Raw genomic sequence first — 10567 nt, forward strand, 5'->3', positions numbered from 1 at the left:
ATGACGTCAGTAGAGTGGTTCCTTTATACCATTTATATTGGTCTTTAGTTGGCCGTGGAGCTGCTTTTGGATTACACTTCAATCGTCCTTCAGTGCCTTTGAACAAGTAGAATGGACCAAATCCGGACTCCGCGAAAGATGGTTTTATGGCTGCAAAAAGAGAAATTCGCGTGTGAGAAATTTTACCCTTCAGGAAAATACTAGCAGACTCAAAACGCGCAAAAGGCAGTGTTTATTGCATAAGTTTGTGCGGTGATCTAAACCTTTTTTGTTTGCGGTTTGTTTGTTTGTTTTTCCTGCATCCAAGCAAAGTTTAGTATTCCTCGTCTTATACAAAAGTTGCAATGTTAAGTTTTCCTTATCTAACACGCCAGTATTAGAGTGGAAATTTTACTATTTATGCAATTTTCCAAGTGTTTACCTATAACTTTGACATACGTGAAAGACACGATCATTCCATGTTGATTCTCCGCCACACATTGATAAATTCCAGTTTCATCCGGGTTCCTTACATTCTTCAAAACCAGCTTGTTGCCACTGAATATTACATGCACACTGTGAAATACAACATTTTATTGTATAAACACCAATAAAATACCAAGTGAGCTTTCGCGCGAAAACATGATACCTTCACGTGTGAAAATAACAAGTAATAAATCGCGCCTTTCACAGCAAAAACTAATAAAGTGAAAAAGGTTGGGTGTTTATGGCCGCTTGCAGATACGAAATTTCTCTTCTCGTGCTGAAAAATATTTCACTTGTTCGCTGCGCTCACTCGCGAAATAAGTCAACACTCGAAGAGAAATTTCGTATCTCCGCGCGGCCATGTAATATCCTCTATTTCCGTGGTAAGTAACATACTGAAACCGTACCTGCGACTAGCAATAAAAGAGGGGCAAGGGAGGAGAGGTTTATGTGGAACACTGCCAAGTTTAGCCTGCGAAAACAGCCGTTTCTCATCGCTCTTCGCCGCTAGGAACGTTTCGCGTGGAGGAACGTCTGCGACTCAGCGACAGAAATTCCATACTGATGACGTAAATCAATGTTTACATAATATATCCGGTAGTCATGGGGTTCCACGACCAAATTTGTTCAATTTTACGTTTCTCCTGGTCGATTTTACGTAAGTGTGGTGTTCATCTGCGAACGAGCTCCAGCAAAACTCAAAAGCTTCTTCTAGGGAAGAATATGTTCCACCAGTTTTGACTGTTTTGTTAGAGATTCATCGCGTTTACATTTAACCTTCGTGGCCTTTTGTATTGCCTTTTGTCTTTTGCCTGTCATTCGTAAACAATTTTACGTCATCAGTACGGAATTTCTGTGGCTGAGTTGCAGACGTTATTCCTCGCGAAACGTCCTCAGCGGCGAAAAGCGAGGAGAAACGGTCGTTTTCGCAGATTATGTCAAGTTTAAATTGAGTTTTCTGATGAGTGCAAATATACTTGTCATCACGCCTCCTGGGACTTTTTAGCTTCTTTCTTGGGATTGCTACCAACTTGGACAACAAAAACAACAACAGTAGTAGAACCTTTCCCAATTTGACCGTTGACCTCTAAATAATTTGCTTTCACCTTGCACTTCATATTTTCTTCAGCTTTTTGGTGCAGGAGAAAATTTTTTTTTTTCATGCCTTTACACAACGTATTATTATTTTTATCTCTTTATATTCAAGTTATGAACGTCATACAGATAACTTCCAAATGCACTCCTAGACTGAATTATAACTTTCCAGTGCAAAACGTTTAGCTCAACTAGGATGTGTAGAGTATTAAATTACATGATATTCTTATGCATTCAAATGATTCTTGAGAGCTCTAAAGTTTTCCCTGACTCTTCAAATAAAATCTAGTAAAAATCAAAAGTTAGCACTCATAACAACGTGTGAGAATAAAGACAGGGTGTGGCCTTTACATTTACCAATTCACAAAGCGTGTACTAAGAGAAACAATTGTTACAAAACTTACGTTGATGTTGTGAGTTGTTTTCCATCCTTGTACCACTTAAAAGATGGCGAAGGGTCTGCAGATACATCGCATGTTAAGCTGCCATTGCCATAAACATCAATTTCAACTTGTTGCGGAGGCGATGCTATAAACTTTGGAGCAACTTCAAAGGGAATCAATCAAATAATCAGTTGCACTGTATCACCACCAACTGACGTTTCTTTAAAATAATTATGCCCCAGTCAAAATAAAAATGTCTACATGTTACAAGGTTCATACAAAACATTGCAACCATTTTTCAAGGACTTTAAAAAGACTTCTTAAGGTCCACATTCGATTTCAAGGACCAGGAATATATACGTTCACAGATTGTACAAACAGGCACATACCCAGTCTGTTCGAACAAGAGTTCAAGGCTTGAACTGTTTGCTTTACCAACTTGTCTACATTTTTCAGTTCACTTGTCTTAATTTGATAGTTAATTAGTGCGTAAAACAAAGAGTGCTTTATGTAAATGACCTTTAAATTCTCTGAGCGATGTTTTATATTGTCTTAGACAATCAAAAAGCGTCAAAAAACACTTTCTGGGCCACTAAGGTCAAAGTTAAAGACAATTCAATGACTTTTCAAGGATTTGCACAGAAATTTAAGGACCTTTCAAGGAAAAATCTGTCTTTGGGGATTCTTATGCATCAGGGATGCAGGACGCAGAGGTAACAAAATCACTGCTGTTAAGGTACCAATTTGGACCATTGGGAATTAGCGCTCTATAAATATTGTATATTAATATTATATATTATTATGACATCCCTACAGCGTATTATTAAGATCATTCCTTACAGAGACCAACCCACCCCAGGAAAGCTTTGCCTTACCACTGGGTTCTACGTCCTCTACTCTTTTCGAACAGTGGTGTGGATTCTGGTTTTACATCACGCTAAAAAAAGAACTGGATAAGTGAAAGCGCTTTGAGATGGAACATACTGTTTTTCATCCTTATCCAAGAGGCCTAGAAAAAAAACCGTTTGCAGAGGTCATTACAAAGGTAGCACTTTCATCTCAGTTATTTAAAGACCCTGAGTGTTGGTCCAGCCAGAGTTTGAACCCATGACTCACCACTCGGCAGACCAGCACTCTCCCAACTAAGCTAACCAGGCGGTGATTTAGTGTGACAGTAAGATTGACGAGCTTAATTTGATCATTGAAAGGATCGGTGCATGAGATTGAGACGACACTAAAGACATTTACCTTCAACATTCAGCTGTATATCATGGACCAAGGGGTTTCCACCACTTTCAGAATTCTCAGCCTCACAACGGTACGTGGTCTGATGCCTGTTTTGTTTCACAGATATAATGTTAAGCAATCTTCCTTGGAAAGCACTAGCAATCTCAAAACTATCTTGTCCATGTACAAGGTTTTTCCAGTTTTCACCTCTGTTTTTTTTCCAAGTTATCGTTGGCGCAGGTCTGTAAGTAACGGGATAATGACCAGATACCAAATTTTAATGAATGGGTGTAAGAAGAAGTTGGCTGTTTAAGGAATGTATTTGCATTGAGATCGAGCCTCCAGGGTTAACCCCCCCAAAATTGGATCCCTAATTTTTCTGAACACAAACCCATCCAATATTCAGTACTACCACTGATATTGACTTAAATGAAAAGAATTCAGTATGAAAATTGTTCATCCAAAATAATATTAAGCGCTAACCTTCCCACTGCAAGACAATACAAAGTTTTATTCCTTCCCTCCACAGCCGTTTCTATGGCAGCAGGTATGAGCCTCCATGCAGGCGCTCTTGGTGTCTGTGGATCTGTTTAACCTAAGACAAAATACACAATCAAATCTGTAAAACATTTACCCTTGCTTATGTACACTGTATACGTCGTAGTCCTGACTCCTCTCTTTCTCTCCCTTTTTCAGAGACTTTTTCGGTAAAAAAATGGCATAAATTCTATTAATAATAATATAAAGAACGTGCATTTTTCCCAGTTAAGCCTCAAAAGGTTCCTGTGAACAATTCTTCCAGCAACAAAAGCTTTTTTCTTAATAAATTAAGAAACATTATAAGAACCTCAATTCTCGGTTTTCACATGATGTCACCAAAATTCAAAATTTGAGTCTGATGAGTGTTTAATTCCATGAGGTACATGTACAATGTACACTGTAATACAGCAGCTTAACACCTTCAAACTTTGTTTGGTGATTGATAGAGGGTGCTTGAATTTCCAAGCTTTTGAGTGACATGGCACTTAGCTACTCATGTACATGTACACTGTACCAGACATAACTAATCAATGACATCAATGAAATTAATAAGTAATCAATAGGTAATTGATGGGTAATCAGTTGATTAGTCATTGATTATATCCAATATTCAATGAGTAATCGATGAATAATTGATAGGCCACAAAATTTTCAGTCATCAATTAGTCATTGATTAGTGATCGGTATAATCTTGCGGGTACTCAAACCATACCAAATCGCAAATAAAGAAACAAAGACTTCTTTGACATAAATGTCACGATACAAGCTTTACTTATTCATGTTATGCAACAACAGCAGCATTTGAAGGTCCTGAAGTATCTTCAGTAGAGCTGTCAGCAAGCTTGCGCTTGTTGTTGAACCAGACCTTGACGATTCTCGAAACTCAAGGCTATTCAATCTTGAAAATTATCCAAGAACCACTTTCAAGAACCCCTTTTAGTTTCTATAAATCTGGATAAATTGAAACCACCACCTTAGATGCGAAAAACGTTTACCCGGTAGGCACTCTGTGCTGGCTGTTTCTCAACAAAGACACTGAGACTCTAATAACCAAGAGAGTAAGAAAGATAACTCGACCTTCTCAACATTTTGTTTTTGATATTTCAGTTACTGTTCGATAAATAAATTTGACTTGCTGTTCTGTTTTCGTCGTGGCCTATATAAATTGGTTTTCTACATGCAAGTTCAATTCCTATTTTGGCTATTATTATCGTCAAGAACCATTAATGTAAATTTTTATCACCGGAAATAAGTTAAGAAAAAAAATTGCTAGAAATAGTACGAGATGTGTAATCAATGACTAATCGATAAATTATCATCAAATAATGGATGAGTAACCGAACACATCAATTACTTATCAATGACATCAATGAGTAATCAATGTCATTAATGAGTAATTGATCAGGCCACAAAATTGTTGGCCATCGATTACCCATTGATTATAGCGAATAATCAATGACTAATCAGTTGATTACCCAATGTTTACTCATCAATTACTCATTGATGTCATTCAGCATCGATTAGTTATGTCTGGACTTTACTACATAGGCTAAAAACATCATCAACTTTTTGAGATTTTCCTTTATGTACACTGTACTACATCGGCTAAAAGCATCGTCAACTTTTTGAGATTTTCCTATCTGAACATTCCTTGTCTCAAAATAAAATACAACTTTAATGTGTTTGAGCCCCTGAAGCAATGAATTCTTACTTTTGTAGAAACGCCCTATTAATTTCTGTGCCCCTCCAAGGGATACCAACATGGCATCTCCATGTAAAGCTTTGAACTTTGGACAAAACATTTTTCTGAGTACAGAGTACGTCGCATCAATTTGATGAAATATTGCACAGACCTGCCTCTTGGGAAGGCTTTTTTCATACTCGTATTTATCATCTTTCATCTCCAAGATTCTAGACCTCCTGTATTGAATAGTTTCAATTTTTATTTTTGACGGTGTGACAGTCAAAACAGAGAATAGCCTACAGCCTAATTTCACCAATATCATATGATGGACACCAGGTCAGAGGGAAAATTCCAAAATGTATACTTAATGGGATGGGAGTTCTTCTTCTTAGTCATTGAGATTTCCTTTTATCAAAAACAAAGAATTTACCTGGATTTTTCTTCTTTAATTTTAAAAGACCAGACCTTTCAAATCTGTTTGCTCCAGTCATAAAACATCTGATTCCTTGGCTGTCATACTCTGCAAAATCGTCAATGTCTTGCTGGGTAACATACATGATTGATAGTTGCCCTGTCTGTGAGATGGCGCGCCGATCAGTTCTCTTGAACTGTATATCCACAGTATTGATTTTTCCCTGCCATGAGTAGCTGACACCATAACTGGCAGAGTGCTGTGGACAGTCAATACTAATCTCTTGTCCAAGGTCTACAGACTCCTCCCGGACATTTTGATTGGTGAATGTCCCTACAACTGAACAAGGAAACAAGAAGAATATTATAAACTAGTAATAACCAAAGGTTACGGAGTGTGGAGACAAAGATCAAAGCTTAAAACACTTTTGCTCCAGTGCTACGCTTCCCGTAAGTTTCACGTGACAGATCATAGGTCAAAACACACGTGATCAGATTATGAGTAGCCTGCGATCATGCCCTCTCCCTTTATCTCTGTAATCTGTTTTTTTCCCTCTCGAGCCAAAAAAGCAAAGAAGCAAAAAAAAAAAAAAAAAATACGCCTGATCTCAGGTTAGATTATGAGTGACAGAAGGTCCAAACGTGTGATCAAATTGTGTTCTGTGCATTCAATTCATTCAAAGTGGAAGTCCAGACAAATGCTGTCTACATACATGTGACGCATGCGTAATAATAACCTGGAGATTACGATTGCGGGCTCCTCTTGTTGCCCCCAATTAGTCAGGGTTGCACTTAGAAGAGTCAAGCACATTTGTGGTTGAACCCTGGATTTCACAGGTTCAGAGCACCTGGCTCCTTTCAGTTTTTTTTAGAGCATATAGCCAAGAGTTTTTGACTCTTGCAATGTGGAGGACTTCGCTTAGGGTTATAATGAAGGACTCTTGACTTTTTACTTGCCTTCTGCAGGGCTAAAAAAAGTCAAATCCGCTAGTCCGCTGAGGAAAAGAGATATTCTTGCTGGGCAAGTAACTTTTAAAGCTGACTTGACTGAAGGTTTCAGCCAAGTCATCCTCTAACAAAATCATAATATACTTTAGACAAACAGGAAATGGCCTTGGACAAGCCAAATGTGAGGGCTGCTTGCCCAAAGAACAAGCTGGAATTAATTTTTTTTTCAAGCTCTGCATTAAAAGCACAGCCCTGGGCTTTATTGTTTTTTTGTTGTTGTTTAGATCTGTTGAACTGCTTATGCTAATGATACGGAAATGACTCCTTACCCGTAACAGCAACCTGTATCTTCCTGCTGAATGTCTCGATTCCAGTAACAGTGTCCCTGACAAAACACTGGTAATTTCCACTCTGTGCACTCTCAAGAAAACTTCCGTATAAGGTTCCATAGGCACCAACGGTGAACTTACCACCGGGCTTCGTAATTGCTGTGCCATTGTGCTTCCAGGTCCATTTCAAGTTACTCCCAACAGAATCACATAATAATTTGAAGGCATTTTGTCTACTAAACTTAACATCCTCGGGAGCAAGTAAATCCTTGGTTGGAAAGTTAACAATTCTTGGCGGGTCTGCCACCTGTTGACCTGCAATTTTGACAAAGAGAATCATTGCAGTTAACTGTGACTTTTAAGCCCATTTTTAGGCCCAGCAATATGTACATATAAGGAGGCGTGTGTGACCAAGGGATTAACAGACCTAGAACTCTTGATCTGGAGGTCCGGGTTTCAAGCCTTGCTCATCGAGTTTCTCGCTGTAGCTGGTGCTGTTTCCGTCGCGTTACCCAAGAAATTTTCTGCATAACATGCGTATGGCTACAATTTGCTCCATAATAATGTGTATGGTCGCTCGTCTCGATCGGTAGGGTGGTGATGATGTCAGTACAGTGGTTCCTTTATACCATTTATACTGGTCTTTGCTTGGCCGTGGAGCTGCTTTGGTTAAGTATTCCTCATCTTATAAGAAAGTCCAGTACCCAAAAGGACACCCACTAGACTCCCGCTAGAGCCCGCTTAATGGAGGTGTCCACTAAATACAAGATTGTTCTACGAAAAATACATAGGCTAGCTGAGGCATGTAGTTTACCATCAAGCCCATATCTCACGAGTGAACGTATATCGATTTGAACGCAAGTGGTTAAATGCCATGAATTTATATGTATTATGCAAACTAATATTGTGTCAATCAAAAAAGTCGTTGTTGCCACCCCCCCTTTTTTTTCTTAGTACCTTTATAAACCTGAGCAAACATGTAATGGATGTAAGGCGACGACTATGGACTTCAACGGCAGGTGTCTTCATGGTAACACAAGTAGTCATTCACTGATTGCCTGATATTAACACACGTAAAATTATGGTATTTTTACGTGCGATCGGTGACAGTTTTTCTTAGTGGCAGAAATCCCTCTAAAAACTGTAGTTCATATAACAAAAGATAATATATATGATATATTTTTTGGCAAGACAAAATAAAGAGATTTTCATATCACGGGTGATGCTTTCTTCAATAGGTGGAAAATACATAATAATGTCAATATTGGGTACAACAAACTAACTCTGAAGACACTCTGAGAAAACTGAGTTTGAGGAGAGATGTATTGTTGCTGCATGCTAACTCATATAACGTGACAATCACTTTCTTATCGTTTTGTCTCGTTAACACAAGGATTGTATGCGCTGGTTGAATGAGGGATGGGAAGGGGATGACTTTGTTTTGATTCGATGACATCGTAGTATTGTGCAAACAGGTTTCGTACAGATTTTTGGATCCAAAATTCAAGACTTTTTCCAAACCAACTTTTTCCAAACCAACAAATACCAAAAATGTACACGATGGTTGTCATAAACGGTATTAAACCCAAAACCAACGGGCGTTGCTAGAGCACAGCCCTACAAAGGGCAACCATGTCCTGCCATCTGTTCGTCACTGTTAAAATCTGGTCATTTCTGACAACTGTAATACCATAAATTTCGCACCCTGTTGTAGTTGGCAGGTCTCACAAAACATTACATCTTGAGTAAATTCATGACTTGCGTAATTACCGTTTGTCAGTGTTGTAAGACAGATGACTGGAAGACAGAGAATAATCTTCCACATTCTAAAGAATCAAATACTCCTGCAACAAACACAAACAAAAAAAAAAACAATGTTTCATTCATTATAGCAGAGCCTCCATTGCTATAGAAAATGGCAACCTATCAATGCGAGAAAATTTGGTTATGACGTCAGCGTACGCCCGCCCGTACGCCCCTACGAACTAGCAGGGAGGGGCTAAGCAGACTCTACAAGGGAGGGAAAGGAGAATCTAAGAAATCCAGCTTGCGTTTGTCTTGGCGAAACGTTAACTAGCTTACCTAAAGGTAGCCAATGGAGTTTTTCCAGTAAAGATCTTGCGTTTCTAGGATTGTTTGCCTTACGACAAAGACCTTTGAAAAATATTGCTTTTAGCTTGGTCACGCTTCTACTTTGGTCACGTTGCAACCAATCTAGTCTCAGATTGGACAAAGTTTTGACAGGTGAACGCGTGCGTAAAAACTTCTGCTGCATCACCAAGTTTGTTTACCGACAACTGACTGAAACCTCGTGTACTTTTAAGTTTTAAACGTTTTGTGTTCTTTCAATGCTGCCACAACATGAAATACAGTGCCCCTTTCAAGATTCTTTTGTTGTTCAAAGTTGGTTTGCTGTTGTTGTTGTTGAGGAAACTCGGTCATGTCCTCTTGCGATCGGATATGATTACTGGACAGATCAAATACCAAGAGCAAGCAGTTTGTAGCTAAAGACTTAAATGGCAATTACAGAGATGAAATAAAGTCATCATAAAGTATACCCAAAAACTTTTCTGGTTTGTCTGGTTTGACCTGGTCAAAAAGGAAAAAAAAATGCAGGCCTCCTCTGTTATTTATACAACCCATCCTGTTTAATCTTTATTAAGCAGCCACGCTATGGAATGGGACAAGGGGCCAATTAAGAAGAGGTCACTTAAATTAAATGTAACGAAGATCACCGCAGTTTTATTAAGCCAACAGTATTCAAAGTAGGGCTGTGCTAGACTCAAACGTTTTTCATCTATCTGTACCCTTATAAGCACTTACATGAAGGGGCGTGCCCTTTAATTAAGCCATAAAGCTCGGGATTAACAGGAATTACGTTGTTCCCGGGGTGTTTTCTTGCTGTTTCTCGATATACAGTGGAATCCCGATTTCTCGAACCCTCGGTTTCCCGAACCTCCCGATATCTCGAACCAAACCTTGTTTCCCTTGGATTTGCTTCAAAGCTCTACAATTTCATCCCCGATTTCTCGAACCCTCGATTTCTCGAAACTCCCGATAACTCGAACTAATTTTGGCTCCCGTGGGACAAATTGACCCTAGATAACTCGAAGTTATGGAACTCGCTAAGTCACAACTAATAAAACCTACCTTTTCAATTTTTGATTTCCCTTCTCCTTTGTATCCATGAAGTGTATATGTTGTAGTTAATTTTTTGTCTCAGATAATTTTTGTTTTTCTTTTGTTTTTGGGCGTGGTAATGTATGCTAATGAAGTTGAAACAAAAGAAAAAGAAAAATTACCTGAGGTAAAAAATTTTAATTGCAACATATATACATCTCACTATTATTTCTGTTATACTACTACACGAGAAAGTTCCGCAATTTGATTGGCTTAGAGCAGTGGTATTTCAGCTTAATTTGAAATACCTACATGTGAAAATTACAAACCTTTTGTGGGTAGTTGTATAAACAAATAATAGCATG

At 38.5% G+C, this 10567-nt stretch overlaps 2 protein-coding genes across 2 annotated transcripts in view; both read right to left on the reverse strand.

The window, feature by feature from the left end:
* LOC140923517 (fibronectin type III domain-containing protein-like) overlaps window positions 1-6874 on the reverse strand; it is a 21422-nt gene extending 14548 nt beyond the window's left edge. Inside the window, exons 1-7 of the mRNA XM_073373600.1 lie at window positions 6763-6874; window positions 5825-6145; window positions 3654-3762; window positions 3192-3412; window positions 1965-2106; window positions 422-555; window positions 1-150 (exon numbers count right to left, since the gene is read on the reverse strand). The exon at window positions 1-150 is cut by the window's left edge and continues 144 nt beyond it. Of these exons, the coding sequence (XP_073229701.1) occupies window positions 1-150; window positions 422-555; window positions 1965-2106; window positions 3192-3412; window positions 3654-3762; window positions 5825-6145; window positions 6763-6874 (1189 nt within the window). The remainder of the gene's footprint in view (window positions 151-421; window positions 556-1964; window positions 2107-3191; window positions 3413-3653; window positions 3763-5824; window positions 6146-6762) is intronic.
* LOC140922549 (fibronectin type III domain-containing protein-like) overlaps window positions 1-10280 on the reverse strand; it is a 49220-nt gene extending 38940 nt beyond the window's left edge. The window contains exons 1-3 of the mRNA XM_073372526.1: window positions 10233-10280; window positions 8853-8926; window positions 7083-7397 (exon numbers count right to left, since the gene is read on the reverse strand). Of these exons, the coding sequence (XP_073228627.1) occupies window positions 7083-7397; window positions 8853-8907 (370 nt within the window). The 5' untranslated portion in view covers window positions 8908-8926; window positions 10233-10280. The remainder of the gene's footprint in view (window positions 1-7082; window positions 7398-8852; window positions 8927-10232) is intronic.
* Window positions 10281-10567: the final 287 nt, after the last annotated feature.

Source organism: Porites lutea, chromosome 13, assembly GCF_958299795.1.
Source record: "Porites lutea chromosome 13, jaPorLute2.1, whole genome shotgun sequence".
Classification (NCBI taxonomy): Eukaryota; Metazoa; Cnidaria; class Anthozoa; order Scleractinia; family Poritidae; genus Porites; species Porites lutea.